Source organism: Aspergillus pseudotamarii (assembly GCF_009193445.1).
Source record: "Aspergillus pseudotamarii strain CBS 117625 unplaced genomic scaffold BDV38scaffold_19, whole genome shotgun sequence".
NCBI lineage: Eukaryota > Fungi > Ascomycota > Eurotiomycetes > Eurotiales > Aspergillaceae > Aspergillus > Aspergillus pseudotamarii.
In genome coordinates this window covers 293,139-315,597 of record NW_022475033.1, presented here as the reverse complement: position 1 = coordinate 315,597, position 22,459 = coordinate 293,139, and the positions used below count along the sequence as shown (strand labels likewise).

The window sequence follows — 22,459 nt, the reverse complement described above, 5'->3', positions numbered from 1 at the left end:
TATTGCTGTCCCACCCCTCTATATGACTTCATGCCCATATTTAGTTTCGTTGTTCTTCCCTAACTCTTGGTGGATTGAAACTCTCGAGCAAGAAAATATTGTAAACAATGATGAGAAAACCAGGGAGCTAACGGAGTAGTCGGCGTTTAATTTAATTAAGTGCAACTAATTCTACGTAACAGCAAACAAATCCCTGTCCTCATTGAATAACTCTGTAATGTTATAATATATGTGAAAAAGTTAAATCAGCTTATTCATTTAACCAATTTTAAATATATTAGATACATTATGATTTATCCTCCAATACATTTATAGGCAAGTGACCGATAGGATGTTCAGAAATTCTAGCTCTTCTTGGCAACCCACAAACCAGCGATAGAAAAGCTACGTACTCCGGTGGGTTGGGCAAGACATGACAATTTCCAAGGCTCTAAAGACCCGCTCTGGGCCAGGGAATTAGGACCGTACGATCGTTAGTGGAGTATGTACGGAGTACATTCATAAGCGAGCATGAACCTCGGCAGCTAACCGTCCGATTGAGTTCGATTTCTGGATTTTCCAGCCCAGAACTCTTCTCCCCGGCCGTCCGTTGAATTCCGGCTCATGGAAGGTTAAGGTCTTGAATTGGCCTGTGCATATAGGTTTAATGTACTCTGTATATCATGATATTGAGCAGGAGTAGTAGTTCGAGAGAATCTATGTGCCGGCGAAGTGCCTGGACAGAACGGACTTTTTTGAACAATACTCAGATATACTGTAACTTCTACTGCGTAGGTTTAGTGTACTCTCATACGCCTCCGGGGTATGCACGGGACTCTACCCTCCCGAATAAAGTGTTCCCATCATGGTATTAATGCTGTGGAGAATAGCCTTGTGGTATTCAGTGTAGAGGCTATATTATGGTTCTGGGAATACCATGCTTGGTAGGTGTGACTTGGATCCAAGGCGCAATCTGTTGGAGAGGGGCTTATGATAGTAATTGCACGTACGGAGTATGTACATTGCAATCTATAGAGGTGTGCACCAAAAATGTCGTCGCGCCGGTGAGTCGACTTTTATACATTTGATAGTGCTCGGTTTTACAATTTCAACTAAGACTTTTAAAATAACCAAGAAATGGTTAAGTTATAAGCATTTAGAAACTGGCCAATTTTGACGTATAGCGTGCGAAAGTTAAACAAAAATGCCAAGAATTGAAGATTTATACTTTTGCGTACTCCCCGTACGCTAAATCCGTTATTGTTGTTCCGCAACTTTTCCATTCTCCGTTCGCGGATCGCAAAGCTTACTTCCAAACTAGAAAATGGCATTTCTGAGGCCTGCTACTTTTCAATCCTTGATCCGTAATACTAGGGCACCTTTCCTGCGGGTCCAACAGAGACGATGGGCGCAGGTGCACGATGTCCGCTTCCTCGCCACGCATCATGATCCAAAGCTGGTGTTGGAGAGATACCGGAACAAGCTAGATGAGAAAGCTCAACAGTCAGTATTCCACAGGATAACTCAATTCTAACGACAATCTGCTTTTTGCTTTCTGTGTCTAACATGCTGTAATAGAGAAGGACACGGCTCCGTCGACTCACTGAAGGACGCATACAAAGAGAAGATCGATGACTTCCGTCGCAAAGCGTCCACCATTGTCACCCCGGAACCCTCGAAACCTACCCCCTCTCCATCAACATCCGCAGCTCATCATCCTCCCGCGCCACCTTCTCCCCAAGCCAACGCCGCATCTGAAGCCTCCGGCAAATCCTCGACGGGCATCAAGCCTCTCAGCTCCTTCATCGACGTCGAGAAAGTCCTCGACCTCCCACCAAAGGAGATCGAAGCTATCTGGCGTCTCCGCCATGCCAGCAACCCCCACTCCGTCTGTGCCGTCATCCCGGTAGAAACATACCAGCGCATTGCCTCGGCCGCTCGCCAAAACCCCCAATTCGTCCTCCCCCTGCCCCGCACGCAAGCCGAGACCGAGCAATCCGAGCAACAGGGAGATGATGCCGCCAACGCCGGCGCAGAAATCCACTTCCTTCAGTGGGCATTTCATCCGGCCGCTCCAACAGTCACTTCCGGACCTTTGGCTAGCTCTCACACGTCCACCGTCATCTTCACCCAACTCGCCGCGTACCAGTTGCATGGCTCCTACGCCCAGCCCCATACGACTATTACACACCACCTCGACCTAGCTGATGAGAAGGGTCTGGTCCTCATGCATGGCCAGATCATGCCAGACTCTGGTATTTCCTCCACTGACGCGACGTGGTTGGTTAGCTGTGTTCAGCGCTTCTACGATTTCGGTGGCCAGGCCAGTGGACGCAAGGGCGAGCTGCTGCGCTCGTTCACCAAGGGAGATACCAACGTCTTCAAGATAGAGGCGTTGCTGGAGGAGGCGGAGAAGTTGTAGATTATGTTACTCTTTTGATTCTAGCGTTGTATTACTTTTAACCTTTTCAAAATTGGTTCTGTTTTTCGGATAGACCTAGAATACAGCAATACTATGTACGATAGATGGCACCGCGCATGATACTCCTTATAGTCATCCCCACATTGTGAGCCTTTGGCCAAGGGGTGTGGCTTCCTCTGGTTATTGGTCTTTTAATCTTGCAAAACGTGCCGGGCACATGATTTAGCAATAGGGGCTCTATACTGGAGTGAACTGTGCCGTACCGGTTGCTTGACTATCTAGAGTAACAGGGTCTAGAAACAATGTATATCGAAAAAAAGTAGCAAGCTGGGAGTTCTTGAAACCATTAACGGGGCCTTATGGCTGTGAGATAGGAAGTCAACCTTGCAACTTAACCGCCCTATAAAATCAAAACTGATAGGATATAACGCCCGTATAGAATCCAGTGACAAAAAAACATCGTAAGCGCATAATTTCGCCGAACATAACCTGTATGAATACACCACGTCAATGCCTAGGGCATCACGTACCAAACCACGAATAGAAGTAGAGCTGAAATATGAACAAAGCCTGGCATAGGCGAGCCAGGAAAGAGTTTGGTGGAATAAGAATTAATCGTTAATCTATCGCGGCAACAAGGGCAGCACTGACTGCAGTCACCTTTGAATCGTTGAAAAGACCCCAGGGCTCTTCTTTTGTAATAGGCTCAAGAAGTATTAGGAGATGGTAAATGGGGAAATGTGATTGTGTTGAGTAGAAGAGGCCAACAGCAAAAGCCTGCATACTGAAGCCAGCCTAAGGCGGTAGGTCATTCATGCAAGAGGCGAGCATCTATCAGTCATGATCGATGACTTCTTCCTTAATAAAGGAATGAATATGCTCGAAGTAGCCTGGTTCAGCAACGCTGTCATTGTGGGCACCGTTTGGCAGAGTACGCCATAATTTGCGTTCTGATTGGCAAACAGCAAAGAGCTGAGTCATATTTGACGGACTATACACGGTCTTGTGTCAGTTCTGTTTCCTGCAGGCCGTACCATGAGGAAGCTTACGGGACAATTTCGTCCTTCAATCCGCTAAGGAAGAGGATGGGGACTTTGGTGATTTTAGGCAGAATCTCTTCACTAGTCCAATACTGGTGACAAAAGCGAGCAAGGTATCGGGCGGGAGGGAAAACCCTACATGCACGTTAGCACAGGGTGAGTGAGGTGATGTAGATGGTAGCGAGCATACGTCGGAATCAGCTTGCGAATACTCAGAAAAGTATTTTCAAGAATCAGGCCTCCAATATCACCCTTCTCTTGGTTCTCAGCCACAAGATTGATCGCGACCGCTCCTCCTAGACTCTGCCCATAAACTACAACCTTGTTGTTGCTAGTCTCCGCTCGTTGTCGGATATAGTCGAGTCCAGTTTGCGCATCAATTTTTAGACCTGCTTCGTCCGGGACGCCGGTCGAAAGCCCGTAGCCGCGATACTCCAGCATAAGCACATTGCAACCTAGTATATCGAGTAGGACCCTCGCAATCGGGATCCGGTGACCAATATTTCCGGCATTTCCATGGAACATCAAGACAGTAAGATCACCGGCAAGACCTTTCCTAGATGGACGAAGGAAGAGCGCATGTAATGACTCTCCATCCGGCGTAGGAATCTGGAGCTCTTCGTAATTGTTGACCCCAAACTGTCGGGGCTTCGGTACGTTGGTGCGCGCATCGGTAGGGACATTGCGAGGATAGATCAACTCACTGCACACGTGGTTAACTTCTAACTCATACACCTTATGGATACACTATACTACCAAAGGAGCACACGAAATTGGACAGCACTAACTTTTGTTTAAAATACAAAAGACCGCTGGCAACAACTGCCAAGCCAGATGATGCCAAAACAGGCAGCCTTAGGTACTGAGCGGCACTGTTGGCCATGCTGGTGATACTCCAAGACGGTGGGGGCGGCGGAGACTCGGACATTATAGTGGACAGGTTAGTACGGGTAGCTGTGGACGTGCAGACTTGAGTATTTGATAGAACTGAGACACGAGGTAGTTCGAAAGTCTAAAAGAGGTAAGGAGATAGCAAGGAAAATGACGCGGGGCCCAAGCTTTCAGGGAGGAGCTTTGAAAACGGGGTTCAATAGCTCAAGTGCCGGTAAATGATGGCGTTTCTTCGAACCGGATCCCATGGCTGGGGGAAGTTGTTCAGGAGGCTTGCGGGGAGAGTGTGTCTGACCAATGGGATTGTTGCTCCTACTCACCGCCCGGCGGAACCAGCTTCAGCTGCCAACGTAACGCGTTCGCCTGCCTTGAGCTCCGTCAGAGCTCTTCGGAATATTCATTCTATTAACACCTCATCCCTCCTCCTTCCATCAGCCCTTACGACTTCGATACTCCCTTAGCTCGCCGGTCCATTTTCATCAACGTACACCAGTCGTTGGTTGTGCCTTATCGCGAGCTACGCTGCACGTTTTCACGAAGTCCCACTATACTTTCTCCATCTGCCAATATGGTCGGTCACGGCGCCTCAGGCATGCTTGGTGAAGGTCAGATAGGTCCCCATCGAGATAAGAGCGATGCAGCAGTGCAGTGACTGATAATTCATGATAGACGGTATTCATGTTGATATGAACCACCTGAAGAGCGGCGAGGTCAAGTATGTCGTCACCCCGACCTATGATGGTGTCCCCTCGACATGTTAGCTAATTTCTTTTCTTCAAAATAGCCTAGGTACCTCGATGTAAGTTCAAACGGCTAGCCACATGCTTTCAGATGGGGTGTTGACGAGGAATAGTATGGCGATCAACTTCAAAGATGGTGTTATATTAGGTGCCGACAGCCGGACAACAACGGGAGCTTACATTGCCAATCGAGTCACCGACAAATTGACGCAGGTTCATGATACCATCTGGTGCTGTCGATCCGGATCTGCTGCAGATACGCAAGCCGTCGCGGATATTGTCTCCTATCACCTCAACATGTATTCGATTACCAACAATGAGGCCCCCAGCACCCAGGTTGCCGCGTCACTGTTTCAGGAGCTGTGCTATGAGAACAAGGATATGCTGTCGTAGGCGCTCTCCCCTATTCTCGGAGCAAAGAATCACCGCTAACCTAACTGGCTGTAGTGCTGGTATCATCATCGCCGGATACGATCCCCGACATGGCGGCCAGGTATACTCGATACCGCTTGGCGGATCCCTACACAAGCAGCCTTATTCCATTGGTGGATCTGGTTCGACCTACATTTACGGCTACTGTGATGCGAACTGGAAAGAAAATATGACAGAAGAAGAAGGCATTAACTTTGTTCGGGCAGCCTTGCGAGAGGCTATCAAATGGGACGGAAGCTCGGGAGGTGTGATTCGACTGGTAGTATTGACGGCTAAAGGAGCTCAGAGACATCTCTACCTACCCGACACGGATTACACCGGGCCGGGTACCACCAACTGATGGATATAATCGTATTGAATGATGATCTGTTCGACTTTTCTTTCTATTGAACTGTGATTAGCTGTGAACCCCCCCATCTGAGTAACATGATAGAGGAACCTTTGTGATCTTGTGGGAGGGCATTAGAGGGAACTCCACAAATATCAAATCGAGAGAACAAGTAATCTCTTGCCAATGGACAGTAGCATTTTTGAGTTTTTGACATTGGTTTCTCTTGCAGTAATATATACTGCACTTAGGTTTTCAATTTAATTCTAATATTTTGTTTCTAAATAAAATAATTAATTATTTTATTTTTTATGAATAGTTGTAGTAATCGTTCCATCATCCAAAAAGTAACAAGGAAGCATTTTCCCAAAACATGGCTCGGTGGAAACATTAATGTCGGGGGGAAAACCGGAGAAGAGGGTCAATCCATAAATGATATCAATAACTAATTGGGTTGGAGCAATAGGAGGAATAGAATTCAAGCAGTCAAGCACTATGACACAAAACCACCACCAATCGTTCTTCGCTCATCCACACACCTGCGCGTCCGGAGACTCGTCATTGGTCTATGCGTCGACACTATCCAGTCGACGATCAGGATCCGGGCCGTTATAAGTATGTAGTAGTACATAGTAGTAAGTAATAGTTACCTCCTGGCCAGCATTTAATTCTACTCTGTTGTAAGGGTCGACCATCCGCTGAGAAAGGTCCCACCCTCTCCATTCCAGGTGATACGCACCTACATTGGATGAGATCGGTGGTCGGAGACTATTCTTATAGCATAGCATAATGAGTATGTTTTTATATTATCTGTCCTTGCAGTAGGAATGACGACGCTGAAAGGTCAGTGGTTATTTTTAAATTTTGAAGCAAGTTCAGGGACCAAATAAAACTTGCATGAGTGGTTGTGGTCGAGTGCTGCTTGCCCGGTGGGCCCTTTGAAGTCACTGATCGATTGCACCTCTGATCCTCTCATTCTGGACTTGATCACCTCTTCCTTTCGCCACACCCATACTCTCCCCCGACCACTTACCCTCACCCCCCCTCCTCTCTTTCCCCAGCTGCTCCTCCACCTGTTGTTTTGGGGGCTCTTTTTAATTTGCTTCTAATTCAATTCAAATCGGAGTTTATCCCCTCTTCTCTCATTGATCGAGCGCAATGGAGTTCCTTGTCTTTGATTATCGGCTGTGATTCCCTTCCCGCTGCCAGCCTGGGTTGGGTTCACTAAGTGCGCTCTCACCTGATATTGATCTAGGCTCAATTCATTGCGTCTTCGATAGTCGAAGCGACCCATCAATTAAGTGTATCTGATCCCTCACCCGGCCTTTCTCTCTCCGGTACTCCGTACAATAACTTGGTTTCTGCGTTTCTTATTGCTTGTTCATCCATTTCATTTTTTTTTCCCCTATTAAATCAACCATACACCTTGAGTCTGAATGATTCCCCTTGTCCGATCTGTTGGTCTTAATGACCCCTCACCTCGTATGTCGCTGCAACGGGCTCTGTCGCTGACTTCTGCAGCTTCTCGGCCCTTGGCTTTTAGCATAGACCACCGCGTGTTTTAGCCGTCGCCCCAGGCGCCTTGACATGGGATCAGTCCTCCTCAACCAGCCGCGGTCGGACCACATTGACAGCTCCTACAACATGCTGGGAGGCGCCATCACTCCCTCGGAATCCGTCTATCGACCTTCATCCCATCAAACTTCTCACCCATCATCTCACTTGGACACCGGTAGTTCCAGGTCCACGTCGACCAGTACCACCCCCACTTCCTCCACAGCCCCGCCATCAACATCCGTCGCCGGCTCTGCTCGTCTGCACTCCCACTCTTCGCATGATGTGCCTGCCTATATCAACCGGTCATCTCACACATCATCTCAACTGTCCACGCGAGAATCTTCAGCCACGCCGGGATCGACACACACCCAGCCTCCCTCAATGAGTTCCACCCATGTGCCTTATCCTGACGCTTCCACTTACCCCGCGCTCCATCACTCCCAACATGTGAGTACCAACCAGACTGCTGCAGCGCCGATCACCGGTTCTCACCGGGAGAGTCACTCATCTCCCGCTTCACCTCGGCTGAAGCCGACACACCAGTCTCTGCGGTCACTGGGTGGGTCAGAAGCGAACTCTCCGAGCCGCATCAAGGTCCGTGATCTGTCTCATATCCAGAGCTTTGCCAGCGAAGAGTTCTTGGCCCAGTCGCAGAGGGATCGAATGCCCGGGCAGTGGTGCCAGGAGCGCCAGTATGAGATTAGTTCTATGCCAGTCACCGATATTATTGAAATGGTCGCTGGACTTCTTACGAAAATAACCACGACCAATGACACGCACCATGAGCAGATTCATCGACATATCCCGCCCCCTGATGGCACAGCAAGCCTTAGCCCGCAAGCCACGAGTGTGCTTGCATTCCATGGCAAGAATGTACCGAGCATCAGCATTCTCAGCTATCTGACTCGCATTCATAAGTACTGTCCAACTACTTATGAGGTCTTCCTAAGCCTACTAGTGTACTTTGATCGCATGACCGAACTAGTGAACAAAGGCCAATTGGAGCGTCTCCAGCGGCGCTGGGGACATGTCCGAGCGGACTCCGCCTCTCGGCCAGGGTCTCAGGCGTCGGCAGTGAAACCTGCGCACGACTCGCCCATGGTGACTCCCCCTTCTTCTGCTGGAATGAGAGCGCAGGACCCGACAAGTCCATCTTCTATATCACCGTCTTTGCAACCCCAAGAAGATGACTATCTTTCCCAATTTTTTGTTGTCGATAGTTTTAACATTCACCGGCTGGTCATCGCGGGCGTGACCTGTGCCAGTAAATTCTTTTCCGATGTTTTTTACACTAATTCCCGATACGCGAAGGTATTTTGTTGTCTTCTGAGGTCCCTTTCCTACCAGAGCTAATTTATTCTAGGTGGGAGGTCTTCCGCTGGTTGAGCTGAACCACCTCGAGCTTCAATTCTTACTACTAAACGATTTTCGACTCTCAATACCAGTTGAAGAATTGGAAGCATATGGAACCATGCTTGTCGAATTTTACGCACGGGAGATTGTTGCTCAACAACAGCAACAGCAGCAGATAACATCTCAAACAGAGGTGCCTCGTCCGTTCGGCTCATCTACGGGGACGGACCCTCAATCGGATGCGATGTACATGCGGTCTCACGAGAAGCGTCGCCCCGATCAGCCGGAAATTCGACAGACCCCAACGCCACCGTAACTCTTTGAGTGTCGAAACATTCAACGCTCTCCCCTCTTCCAAGCACGGTTTAGCGACTGTTATTCGATAGGATGATGTCATTTGTGGCTTCTAAGTATCAACGATTGATTGTCTCTCCAGTTGACGTCACATACCCCCACTACTTTTTGTCTGGCGATCTCCTTTAGTGCGCGCATCTTCGGGTCACGACTTGTTCTTCTACTTATAGACTCTTGGCTGCTAGCATGTTGGTATATTATCTGTGTTGATTCTCATGGATCCCGATTATTCTGTGTTTCCGGTACTTATTGTACACAACTCCATTACCTCTGCATATGTTATCTTGACATCGGCCGGTGTTTTCGGGCGTTCTACTGTTGTCTGGGTTATACGGCCGCGAGAATCGTTTCGTCTTTGTAACTTGGTCTGCCTTCTTCATAATCTACTCTGATCAACATTTTCGCATCTATATCTCCCTGTTTCAGATCAAGTCTGAGACCTACGAGTAAGGGTTCTTCTCAACCACGTACTATTTTCCACCGGCAGTAGTTTTCGGTGGACTCACTTAGGGGACCAGCTCGATGCGTGCTCTCCATACACTGTATTATAGCTGACTTTGGAGTTGACAAGACGGTTTAATTGCCTGCTACAGAACGGTGACTGCAGCAGAAACAACGAAGGGCGATTAATCGACAATTTACTATTCAAAGGCCTCAAATTGTGGTCGCCTCTCGACAGGGCTGGCGCTTCGGCTTTCCAACATCCTTTTCTCTATCTTGATTCATTTCTTGTCGTAGGTGGGGTGTTTTCCCATTATTCAATACCTAACGAGCCCACGGATGCTTCACTGGGACCCCTCTTACTCTTTTCAAACGGCTGAAGTTTATTGTCCTAATAGCTTTCGCCCTGTCCATCTCCGGGAGGCTTACAACGGTAAATATGCAGTACCCAGGAAAATAAGACTTTGACGTGGCTGGCCATTGTGACTTGTGCGCAGTCAGCAGTAAAAGCGTCCTTTCTATCCTTCTACAATTGACTCATCATCTCTCGAATTCCTTGCTAACGATCTTGTATTAAGAGATGATAAATTTAGATTCCTCGAAATCCTAAGAGCAGATACCGAGCAACCCAGTTATGCTTGCATCTCAGCATTGCTGGACTGGTTCGAGCACGAAAGTTCAAATAAGATGGTATGGATGTGTTATTCACTCTGTCATAGGCAAGACTTCACGCAGGTTTGGTACAAAGTCCGTGAGCATCTGATTGCAACCTCAGCTTATGCGGCGGCAGTCCATGGTTCAGCTCCCTAAGGCACTTGCTTATGCCCTTTAGGTACAACCCACCCTAGCAAGGTGTGCATATAATATATTGCTTTTGTTACTGCGGATCTCACACAATCTACATATCAACCTGGATGTTGATTCAAATCGAGAACGAGTCGCTCATCTGTATGTTATATCTGCCCAAAAACATCGCAGATTTAGCGGCATTTGACCCTTCGACAGATTCATCCACTATCAAATCTCTGCCTCTCAGGTGGGATTACCTTGAAGACGGTGCAATCTTTGTCGAGTTTGACATTGCGTTGGGTAATTGGTCTCTTAGCCATGTGCCAAGATCACTCGTTTCTAAAGTGTTCAAAAGTGTTGGTGCAGGAGATACTCGATGACACAGGGAAGGTGAGCTCCACTAGACCGCTCATCACTGGGATCGGAGCGTTCTTGTACGGGTTGGATGAAAAGCTCTGAGGTGATCTTGTAGCATTCTTATGGGCTCTGAAGAAGGTTAGCCCGTCAGAGAGAACGAGTCCTATGGATATACGTGCTGAGCCTTGGCTACGTGCAGTTGTGACATACATATCATGCAGAATAACTCTTCTGTCAACAGCTACCGGTGTTCGATTTCGACTCGGGTCAAGAATGGACGAAGTGATACGGTTTGTACCGTCGACTCTGATACAAAAGTCTATTAAAATACCTAATAAGAGAAGCGCAACACCCAGACTGAAGTGTAGCCGAACACTTGCCAATACACAAAGCAGGCTACTTTACATTCAACAGCGCAATCATCACTGCTTTACACAATCGTAGTCCTATACGGAGTACCTCATGACAGAAATCGTCCGCAACCGTCCGGTATACCTCAAGAATGTGGAGTGGGGCGGGCGCTATCAGCCCTGTTTTTAACCCAACCCAACCGGCAACAATGGAATTGATTCCGAAACCAGAAATTAAATTAATTATTCCGGAAGACCCAGCCATTCCATTGGGCCTGTTTACGCCCCCCGGAAAGTATAATGCTTATTCGGAGCACAAGTACATCTGTCATAGGAAAACATACACCCCCTGCCAAGTGCGTTAACTCTACGTTATCTACGACACCAACACTCCTCCTAGGAACAACCAAAGGAATGATTGCTACTTGGGTTATCCAAGTCACAATGTCAGTTCAGCTTCGCCAAAAGTCCCATGCCCAGTCCGGAAAATGCCCCACCGAATACAAATCATGATCCTGCCACAATAAGTCATCCCAAGAAGTAAATCCTGAAAGCGTATAATCCTTTTCCACTTGCAGTACTATCTCTCCTCTACCTAGCAGACCATCGATGCGGTTTGACCAGTCACCAATCCAACCCCATTCGTTTGAGAAAACTATATAAAGCCCTAATCCATGTATCATAATACTCTCGACAACCCTTAAATCACACCCATCCAATATCTTGTCTCAGATCCCTCGTATTATGTACCATACATACTAATATCTTACCTATCTTTATCATTCCTTCAAAATGGTCGGCCAGGCTACTACTATTCTTCTTACTCTCCCCCTTCTTCTCCAGATCCTGCCGGGGGCAGTGGGCCTTCCCGCTCCATCGGAGGATGGGACTCTTTGCAGGAATGGGGCTTGTGGACCAAATACTGACTCCAGAGGACATGATCAATCTGGTGGTCCTAGCTGGGGAAATGACGACGACGACGACGACAATAACAACAATGACGAGGTATGCACTCCAGAAACGGTGACAGTGACAGTGACAGCTATATCCACTGATCATCTTCCTGGGTAAGTTCAGTCGAAGTATATGTACATACCACAAGGAGGCTGGGGGAGAGGGAAATTCATCGAGACTGACACCCACGTTCTATGTGTAGTCCAACAACCACCATTCCCGGTCCCACAAACACAGTAACCATTACAACTAATGGCCCGACTGAAACTTCAACTATAACTGAAGCGTTCACTTCCACTGTAACCGACGCTATCACCAGCAACCAGGTGGTAACAGATACCAAAACGATCACAATTACTGTTACAGATGCCGAGACTCCCACGGCCACCAAAGCTACAGCTACTGCGACCTCCAGTCCGACAAACGGTGCAGACGGTGGCGATGGTCCTGACTACGGGACGTGCTCAGATCCGACTATCCGGTGGGCGGATGGACTCGATGGACGGACGGAGTATTCGTGGATTACGAATAATCAGGATGATTTCCCACATAAGTCGTCGACAACTATTAATACCTTGATGGTTTTCGTTTGTAATCAGCTTCGGAGTCCGTGCAATGCTCCGCAGGCCGTGGTTGATCGATGTTATTCGGCGGCGGGGCAAGTTAGTAATCGTGGGTTGAAGGGGGAGAAGGCTTCGGATTTATGGAATTCGTTGATGACTTGAACGAGTGCCTTTCCTCTTTTACTGTTCCATGTTTCATATTCCTGTTAGTGTGCTGTGTCCTCGGTGGTTATAGAGAGATATAGTCTTTTCCAACTCGGGCTAAATCCGTTGTCAGGTCATAGATATAAAACCCTTTTAATTTGTTTTTACGAGGATCTACGTGCTCAAAACTACGAAAGTAAGATAGAGAAAAAAAAAAAAAAAGGCAAAACAACGTGAATTGGCCCGCCCACCCGCTCCTAAGTGTCAGAGTTTATTATATGACAAGAAGATGTAATACTGCTGATGCAGACAAGAAAACAAAGGGAAAACAAAGGAAAAACAAAGGAAAAACCTGCTCAATCCGAAGATTGAACAGTCAAAACCCCCCATCCACCCAACCCACAACCCCAATCCCGACTCCCCGTCCACCTCCCGTTCCATCCGTTGGTAGTCCGCTGTGTCTTCCCGTCAGCTTATAAAGTTAGAGTTAAGATTAGTAGGGCTGACTTACTCCATAAGGCACGGACCACCGCTACCACTCCACCCACCTTATCCAACTCTTCCCACCTAATCCACCCGACCCCGTGACTTTGACGAAGACACGGGGCACACCTGAAACGACATGCGGTTAGTCGGAGCCAATGCGGAGGGGAATGACGGTACTTGTCTGTCTGTTGTTCGTACTCTTGAATGAACCCTGTGCCTTCGGCAAAGACACAGGGCGCATCTGAAACGACACGCGGTTAGTCAGAGCCAATACTGAGTGAAGACGGCAATACTTATCTTTTCGTCACTACATTACCAAGCCTTGTATTATCGGTTGGAGCCCCTCCATCTAGTCGGTCCGTCGGCGTCGGCGTCGTTCGTCGGGTGTGGCTGGTGCTCCTGGCAAAGGTGTACGACTTAAGCCCCGCGTACGGGTGTGCGTCATTACCCCTGTTAATAGGGAACCCTTAAACCTAGGACGTCCTCTGCTTTTGTCAGCCCTTAATACCCAGAAATAGAAGGCATCGTACGTACCTATTGGGGTATGCAATTGCGCCACCAATATCACAGCAGGACATTACACCAGCATCTGTGAATCATTAGCAGCACCTGGATGGTCTTCAGGAAAGACCAGAGCCAGCCAATCAATGGAAACAAAGGAAAAAAGACAAAAGAGTGGATGACATGCTCTGGGGTAAGGAACGTGGGAAGGTGCGTGGGAATGAACGTGGGAAGGGACGTGGTAAGGAACGTGAGGGAGAGAAAGAGGCAATTAAAGAAAGACTTGGGTTGGGACGGAAGGCTTACAAGTAAAACCTTCCACGCTGCCTCTGTTTCTCTCGCCAAATGTTGAAACCCCTGATAACCATGGCTTCGGTCCACCTGGGATGCTGGAGCTTAATGCTCCGCATAGTATCCCAGGCGCACCCTTGCCGGCCACAGGGGATTCCAACAGGAGGGAGCACCATGAAATCGACGTGGCTGGTGAGCATGTCGTACCTGTCTTTGCCCCACGTCGTGATGTATTTCTCGGTTTCGCCGTCGCAATCGGGTTCTGAAAGAGGGACTACCCTCCAGCCTTGGAGGTAACCGAACCAGGACGGAAAGTGAAAGGAGTGTTCGGACCGGACAATCCAGCGAGAGACAGGGATCACCGTGGTCTCGCCGAAACGAACGCTCTTCACGGGCTTGACCTTACGGCTTGTAGGCACAAGCTTGGTAAGGGCATGCTCGATCCGAGCAATCGCTCTTTGAGCACGGTTAGCCTTGTTTCCCGCTGGATTGACCGGCTTGGTCGGCTTGCGGATGGCGGGCTTGGTGGGCGCTGGCTTGCGGTGGGCGGCCGACGGGTGTCTGGGGGACGCTTTGCGACTAGTCGAGCTGGGCTGAGCCCAGGGTCGGAGTCGGGCCTGTCGAGTCGCCCTTCTTTCCGCGAGGCGGGAAGAAAGGGCCTTTAGCGTAGCCACCACCCCAGTGCGAGCTGGGGCAGCAGTAGAAGGAGTGGCTGGTGCTCTTACCGAGCGAACCGGGAGATGAGAACCCTGGCTCATCTGAGAAAAGGAACGGTCACCGGTCGATGAGGTCGACGAGGTGCAAAAGGAGTGGACGCCGGGCTTCGAGGAGACCGGCAAAAAGGAGCGGGGCGAGACAGGAGGGTTGGCACGGTAGCTGACACTTCGAGGGAATGAACGAAAGGCTGGTTGTGTCGTGAACCGTGCGGAGGGCCTGTCGCGGCGGAAGATAAACCCAGGAATGCAGAGGCGAGCCATCTGTCAAACCTGGTCAAAAAACGGAAAAAAAGGTAGTAGGGGAGAGGCGGAAAAAAGGAGGAAAAGGGGGGATCAAAAAAAGACGCCGCTAAGCGTAAGTAAAACACCAAAGGTGAATGACAAGCGTATAGTGCAAATAGCAGGATACTAGCATCAGACGACCATGAGGTGTTGGAGAGAAGAAGAGAAGAAGAGAAGAAGAGGAAGAGAGAAAGAAGGAAAAGAGAAATGGGCTGGGGGAGGAGGGAGAGGGAGAGAGTGCGTGTTGCTACCGAATGGCAACTGCCACTGCAACCACTTTCCAAGGTATTGTTTACTTGAACTACCATAAGGAAGGTGCTCAGAGGGTGACTTCGCTGAGCATTAAGAAGGAGAGGCTGTAAGATGGGAAAGCTTGACACCAGCTTCCTTCTATATAGAACCCAGCACTCGGCCTAGCAGTAGCACTATAACAACTTGATATTGTCCTGTCTGCAGCTATACTGCGATTTAGTTAGATTCCGCACTTGCATACATTCCATGGCTACTAGTAGTAGTACCTTAAAATACATATTTCCACTTCAATATGCCGAGTAGGGCTGATATCAGGTAGTACCGATGTATGAGCCATACACCGAGATTAGCCTCAGTGCCTATGCCATCCTTCCCGTTGGGTAATCCCCATGGAAACACTCGTGACCGTTTCCCTTTTTAGGTCTTCTCCTTCCTTCCCCCAATCGCCATTATCATTCGTCAACGTCGTCACTGCTGTTTCCCTGACCATAAGAGCATGAACCGGGCAAATGCTGGGTGGGAGCCCCGCTCTAAGCTGCCCAAGGATCTCAGTCTTTGGAAGAGTTATCGACACTCCACCAACGATGAACTCGATCTAACATTCTCCACAATAGGCTGGGCCAGGTTCACGACAACACCTCCACCGAAGCCCCTGCCCGCGCCACTGCCTCTTGAGAGCGTCCAAGACGACGAGCAGGAGCCCATCCCAAGCCCTGAAGAGGGCCCGCAAACTTGACGCTCCCCTCCGTGCCCCCGATCTTGAAAAAGACTCTGCGACATCAATTATCCCTCTTCTCGAGACCCTGAAATGTGCATGCGGCCCTTGTTGTCAGGTGTAGATGACAGCCGAGTCTCCGACGACAAGCTCGCATCTCATTGTGGCGATCAACCATTTACTAAACTGCTTCTATCAATTGTCGCGATTATGACTATCGACCCGACCTAGGTTGGGTGATAGTGATAGGTCGGGGACAATAGCAGGTATGTATATCCTCATAATCCAGACCTCGGCTGGGTAGGATGGGAGGGGTCTGGGGTATCTTACTACTCTAGCTACCAACTACAACAACGCCGGGGGCCTGGGATATATACAGTTAATCCTTTTGCCTCACAGGTAAAGGTCTGACTTATATATATGTTAAAGATGGATCACTGACGCTGACTATTCTTGAGATCAAATCAACATTTACTACGCCGCGGGACACTACTGGGCTATGTCGGTGTGGTCGAATCATACTACTGAACAGAGAAGAACCAATAAGCTTCTAATGAGAAGACATTTATAGTATTTAATCTATTCAAGTAGGGGTGCCGGATCAAAGGGGTCACGGCTACAGTTATGAGATGATATGTTACCCTTTCCTCAAGTCTCATAGCTATATATACCGATAAAACCATGACGAGCTCCTTTTTTGAACCACCTATGTTTCCTTCACCAAAAAGTTAGAGCTTTGATTAGCTTGACGTTGCAAGTGATGAATTTCCACATCCGAGTGACTATATATACGTGCGTTGGCACAGCTGCAACTTATCAATACCTCGAGAATGAATTAATGAGCTACGACTGTCTGAGTCGCGATTGAAACAAAGAAAAAGCGATTTGAAGCCCTTGATCATTACAACGGAATATAGTTCCTTTGATCCAGGTTTGTCTCTATGTACTTATCTCTGAACTAACCCTGTTTCAAAGCTAAAGGCGAGGCGCCACCGCTTGAAGAACCTTTACAGAGTGCCTCATTTCTGTTGAAGATCACTCCGTGAGTGACATGCTTCAATACCCGAAAACACAACACTGAATATTCTGCCGCTGAACATATAGTTCACCGATTGATACATGGAAACATTCAACACGTCGGATAATCTGGTATTTTGCGAAGGTTTAACAACAGGTAGCGACTTCGAGAAAGTTATAGCCCACAATGGACGGCCGGCACCATTGATCTCTTCTCGGAACTATAGAACCTCGACTGTTGTATTGAAACTCGCTGCTAATCTATGCAAGCATAGATGAACATCCAGGGTAAGGGCCTACGTAGGGAATTATCAAGACAGGGAAGTGTACCTACTCCAGAAACTAAAGTTGTTTCTTTTGGGCGGTCTCTGATTAACATGAAGAGCCTCGGTTCATCCTCCGCTTCAACCTTCAGTTGGTTCAGCGATTTTGCATAGTAGAAAGCAGTGCACACATCTCTCCGAATAAGATAGAGACTCCCTGTCTAATGGTAGATTGATATACTTGCATAATCATGTGAGGATATGCACCCTAATGATAGCCCTTTACGGTTGCGGTCTATACGCTGACCCCAGGATGAAAGTGCTAGGAAGGCTAAAATCACAAATAGTGTTCAGTGTTGTAAGTAAACCTTCTGCTGGGAGCTTGGCCACTAACTTAATTTCTGCGTCTTCGGGAAGTCCACAGACGACAAATAGCCTTGGAATAGGCCTTTGGCCGTGTAAAATTGGCCTGCCTGTGTCTGTACGTTTGAACAAAAATGCCAAGTGCAATACATTGTGTGCCAATGCAGAGAACCAAGCTTAGTCGGGCCGTACTCCGTAAAAGGACAATGGTCTTCTTCTAGAGATGGGTCGATAAGTATTTTCTTGGGCTGCTTGACATACAGAGGATTGAACAAAACGGGCGGTTTTGGACCCATGTAAGCATCCACGAAGTCCAAGCTCTCGAAATCGTATCGGGCTAATTAGGTGCTCAGCGTGCTCAGGTCTTCAATATTGCCGTCTTTCGTGATTTTGATGCATTCATTTCTTATCAGAACTTCCCAGCAGGAATTCAGTCGCTCCCGAGCAAATCGACCACGTCCGCTCTCAAACGTTTTTTCGATGTCTCCTCGATATGATTAGGGATTAGATATGGTATAGGTATAGGAATGGCTAGGTAAGGATTTACTCCTGGAAGCAATAATTATGATAGGGAAGAGGGCGATGAACATGAAAGATTTAGATATTTTCGTATCAGCATGACAGAAGTTCGCTATCCGGAACACAATCTCACGAGCATTCAACTACTTATACATGCTCATAAGACATGTTTCCCCTTCTAGATGCCTTTAGATATGTGATCTGATGTGGCTGGAGCCTTGTGATAGCTGCCCTATAAGTTACTTCAATCTGTTGCAGATCTGCTTCGATTTAGAAGGCTATCGGTTATCTATTATGTCAAATGTTTCACGGGGTACCCTGCTTATAGTTCTAGATTTGAATGGTTGATATCGTATGGATTAGGGCGCTGTCTTCGAGCTGAATCGTGCGGATGGGAGAGTTAGCAGGATCCAATCACTAGGAAGCTAATCTGGGGGAGAGCTTTGGTCCTGAGAGCGCTAGCTACGATGACCCCATCCACGGTCACCGGTGTGGAGCGCATCCGTTCCATTATCGAGACGGTTTGGCAGTCGCAAGACTACAGTCAAACCCCCGGTTCGTCCCGATGGCAATCCTCTGCTTTCGTAGGATAAAGCGATTTCAACGCCTACCTGCCTTGGTATATCAGCTCGATAAGGTCAATTGTACATTCAGAGGCAATCGTATCTTCTCCCCTCTGAAATCGCGGCCCTCAATCGCGATGGATGTGCGACTGCATTTCCGAGCAAAGTTGTCTTCCGAGAAGATCTGGAGTATATGCTTTATAATCTCCGATTGAGTTTTAATCACAAGCATTCAATATTGCAGATTCTGGTATTTAAGGGCTCCGGCATTGTTGCTGCTCATTACGATATGGATCTGAACAACGAGTGAAGCCTTCTATCTCTTTCTGACATCTGCTCACGGTCCTTATCGACGTGGGGCTTGGGGAGGATGATTTTGTATTGCTCGATATATAATATACGTATCACGAGGCATCGTTGCTCTGGTTCTGGGGATCAATTTTCGTTGCAATGCCATGAAAACGATGATCGATGGAATTACCTTAATACCTACTCCTGCACACTCATTGTACCTCACGTGAAACTCGTCAAATAGGGTGGACAGTGGGTAGTCAAAAGGACATTCGACTACTACTTACGTACTACCCAGGGCGCCCTTGCATGAAACCCCCTAAAAACGGCGGGCCCCGTCATAAGACCCATCGACTACGATTGTCATAGACTTATTGCACAGAATATACGCAGATTACTGAATAGTAAGGGTTTTATCCAATATATTAAATAGACCCATTTCCCATAAGAAGCCATCCTAAATACTGCCAAGGCTCATGATCGTTGCTGTATTTAGAAATCGACCGTTTTAGGACGATCTCCTTCAAGTTGGGATTCGAGAAGAACTATATCGTTCGAAGGTGTCCACCTCAGGGCCGCCTTCCCACTGTTCGAGGGCCTTACATTTCGATTAATTTCCCATCTTGATGCTCGTTGGTATTGCATATGTGGAACGCTTCTCAGCTCTACATCAAGTCCTAGTTTATGATTATGTTCTTGTATATCCGAGACGAATGTCCAGACAAAATTAAAAAAGGAGGTGTGATATCTAGGCGAATACTACGTATCATTGTGTTTCCTGGTGTTTCACTGGTGCTGTACTTGGGACTACAGCTGTGTATACTATTGTGGTTCGTGTGAGGTTAATCGGGGTGGGAACTAGGGTGGAAGCGTGTTGTGGGGATTATTGCTTTTCGATGCAACTATATATTTTAGTACTAGTAGTCAGGGGTTTGGAATGTGTCATGTCATGCATTGTTTACGGGGTAGGCAGTCACTCAGGAAAAGTTTGTACGTACAAGTAACCAGCATAGACGTCTCAATACCTGTAAGAGAAGGTCAAAAAAACCAAGAAAGAAAACAAAACAAAAAAGGGGAAAGCCAGAAGAATCTCCAAGTGGTTGCAGCTATTACGTTCGTGTAGCATTGTCTAGAAAGCAAAAACAATGAGATTCCCTTTTAAGCAATAGCCTCTCGTCAGCACAGATGAGGCGCATATCTATATAGTTCGCGGTTTGTACTGGTAACCGAGATTTATTTTTTCTCGGTTTCTCCGTAGTCCTCATTATTGTGTGGAGCGTGGAGAGAACCCCGGGGCTATGCATCAGTTTGATGTCATTCTTGCACTCCAAACAGAGTCTAACTAGGCGTAAATATTGGCCAACCCCTGCCTAGGGATAGCTAGTGGTGTTTTGCAGGTTGCATCTGACCTGGAGAACCCCCTGTTCGCCATGTTTTAGCATGAGACAAGGTCAGTCTCACATGTCGAAGAAATTCGAACACCTGAAAGAACTATCAGTCAATAGTTGCAGGTCTCTGAAACACAGCGCAGGCCTCATATTCCCCTATTGGAATTTGAGAAATCCGAGATACAATTGAGAAGCTGATACTGTATATTATTGTATTAGTTAGGTTGTTCTTGTCTGTTGCCACTTTAAGGGGTGAGAGTTCATGGGCGTTGAGAAGGGGTTGTTTGTTTGGTTTGCATTGATCGCCTTGGTCGAGGGCGAAATTCGATGTACCTTATTAGGTGTCTGTAAAACTCTATCGTGACCATCGTGAAATCCGTTAGAACTAGGTAAAGCAACAAACAGTGTCTCATAGATAGCATTTTTTTTTTAGAGCTGTATGGTCTCATAGGCTCGTTGTAGAAGTTGGTACACACGCCATGGCATATTATCCTTGACCTTAAAAAGGGCTTTGCGACCCGCATGCCAGAGCGACCGTTTCTGCCAGAAAAATATGCGGATGCAAAAAGGCTACATCCGGCGGGCCGACGGGTGGCTATTGAAATCAAGAAAAACCCCGATGGGCTTGACACGACAGAATTGGCTGGTTGTGCACACTGCATACAAGGTAACCCTTGAATAAAAACTTCTAGCGAGATTGTTGTGTATTGCATTACTCATATGTGGGGCAATTGGGCCGCTGTGTGATGTATATGAGTGCCCTGTACCGAGTACCAATGGGACCAAGTGGCTGATTTGGATAGACGACAAGCGAACTGTCACGAAAGAATTTTTTTTTTGTCAAAATTGAATGTGTGACGGCGAGAACTTTGTAATCTAAGGATCGGAAGTCTCTGCGGTTCAATCGAATTAATAATGGGATTATCATCCAGGACAGGATAATGGCGTGTCGATCAGTTGTTGTACCTGACGATTCTGCATATAATAATAGAAAATCATAACTGAAAGTGAAAAGTGTCGTGGATTGAGAACAGCCTCGCCAGTCACGCACGGACATGGAGCATCAACCCAGATCCATGGAACGACGGTGGTCTAGAAAGGTCGCAAACGCTAGCAATATTCCCGAGGAAGGGTAATCGTAAATAATTACGTCTCCACTAGGTCAGCCTGGCCCTAAATATGTTTTCCACCCTCATGGTTGCGGAGTCCGGGGGATGTTTCCTGGTACAGCCTCTGCGAAAGATCCCATTGACTCATTGCCTCTTGTCTTGATGTTCTGGTCCCCAAAAGATTGTGTTGACAGGTGGATTGTAATCAAAAGTACTACCGAGTACTAGTGGCAGTAAATCTGGATCTCTCCACTTTTCCCCTCATGGCTATTTCGCGAGTTGGGCTTAAGCGCATGCAGTTGACTCTTGTCGCACTTTGTCCTAACCAGCGGTGTGACCATAGACGGACGGACTGACAGATGGGAGAAAGAAATAATACCTAATGGCAAGCGAAGAAGATGAGCCTTCGGGCAGTGACATGATTACACATGAGGAAGTGGATGCTCCTGAAGCCAATGAAACCGCGTCGTTTGCAATTTGATGGATCCTTGCATAGAATTACAAGCGGAAGGAACGTTGACAGATGTAGGCCACAATCGATAAGGAGAACAGTACGTAGTTGTGGTGAATTGGATCTATCAATACCTCCTTGTCTGCTGGGTGCAGGAGCATTGCTTTTTTTTTTTTTTTTTTTTTTTTAAATTGGAGATGTTAATGAGGTTAACTGATAGCTTACTTAGCATGAAGAATAGCTTAGTTATAGTTGAGCTGCGGTCCGCTGGAAAAAGCAAGGATGGATCGTTTTTTGATCACTCCAAATCGGAAATTGTACGTTTGATTCTCCTAGACTAGTGTATGTTTAACTCCCTTCTGCTGTACCTCGTATCTCCTGCCCATCCAAGTAATGGTTACTGATCCCGGGATATCAAATTAAACTCGGGATTTCCCCTGCACATTCCTCTTTTAAAGTACCCAGGTCATGCGGTAAAGAACTCGGGATGTATGGACAGGGTCTAAAGTGGTAAGAAAAAGGCATTGTTGCACCATACTACTGCAAGACTGCACACCG

At 47.5% G+C, this 22,459-nt stretch overlaps 6 protein-coding genes across 6 annotated transcripts; 4 read left to right on the top strand and 2 right to left on the bottom strand.

The window, feature by feature from the left end:
• Positions 1 to 1,303: 1,303 nt before the first annotated feature.
• Positions 1,304 to 2,401, top strand: BDV38DRAFT_281746 (ATP11 family protein; the record flags this gene model as incomplete). The annotated part of the gene is made up of 2 exons (XM_032059624.1): positions 1,304 to 1,482; positions 1,558 to 2,401. 2 exons carry the CDS (start codon positions 1,304 to 1,306, stop codon positions 2,399 to 2,401), a joined length of 1,023 nt encoding a protein of 340 aa, XP_031914877.1.
• A 417-nt stretch (positions 2,402 to 2,818) lies between these two features.
• Positions 2,819 to 4,459, bottom strand: BDV38DRAFT_60775 (alpha/beta hydrolase). Its single transcript, XM_032063628.1, has 4 exons — positions 4,230 to 4,459; positions 3,632 to 4,144; positions 3,451 to 3,576; positions 2,819 to 3,392 (listed from the first exon to the last, which is right to left on the bottom strand). Exons 1-4 carry the CDS (start codon positions 4,367 to 4,369, stop codon positions 3,236 to 3,238), a joined length of 936 nt encoding a protein of 311 aa, XP_031914876.1. The 5' UTR covers positions 4,370 to 4,459; the 3' UTR covers positions 2,819 to 3,235.
• A 268-nt stretch (positions 4,460 to 4,727) lies between these two features.
• Positions 4,728 to 6,116, top strand: pre3 (proteasome core particle subunit beta 1). Its single transcript, XM_032054257.1, has 5 exons — positions 4,728 to 4,937; positions 5,002 to 5,047; positions 5,117 to 5,131; positions 5,186 to 5,461; positions 5,520 to 6,116. The coding sequence occupies exons 1-5, from the start codon at positions 4,901 to 4,903 to the stop codon at positions 5,842 to 5,844; spliced, it is 699 nt and encodes a 232-aa protein (XP_031914875.1). The 5' UTR covers positions 4,728 to 4,900; the 3' UTR covers positions 5,845 to 6,116.
• Positions 6,117 to 7,241: 1,125 nt separating this feature from the next.
• BDV38DRAFT_60699 (putative cyclin-dependent protein kinase complex component) lies at positions 7,242 to 9,185 on the top strand. Its single transcript, XM_032063627.1, has 3 exons — positions 7,242 to 7,289; positions 7,354 to 8,700; positions 8,753 to 9,185. Exons 2-3 carry the CDS (start codon positions 7,420 to 7,422, stop codon positions 9,056 to 9,058), a joined length of 1,587 nt encoding a protein of 528 aa, XP_031914874.1. The 5' UTR covers positions 7,242 to 7,289; positions 7,354 to 7,419; the 3' UTR covers positions 9,059 to 9,185.
• Positions 9,186 to 11,825: 2,640 nt separating this feature from the next.
• Positions 11,826 to 12,712, top strand: BDV38DRAFT_281742 (uncharacterized protein; the record flags this gene model as incomplete). Its single annotated transcript, XM_032059623.1, has 2 exons — positions 11,826 to 12,100; positions 12,190 to 12,712. The coding sequence occupies 2 exons, from the start codon at positions 11,826 to 11,828 to the stop codon at positions 12,710 to 12,712; spliced, it is 798 nt and encodes a 265-aa protein (XP_031914873.1).
• A 1,061-nt stretch (positions 12,713 to 13,773) lies between these two features.
• Positions 13,774 to 15,127, bottom strand: BDV38DRAFT_291861 (uncharacterized protein). The gene has a single exon (XM_032061852.1). It carries the CDS (start codon positions 14,947 to 14,949, stop codon positions 13,984 to 13,986), a length of 966 nt encoding a protein of 321 aa, XP_031914872.1. The 5' UTR covers positions 14,950 to 15,127; the 3' UTR covers positions 13,774 to 13,983.
• Between the last annotated feature and the right edge of the window lie 7,332 nt (positions 15,128 to 22,459).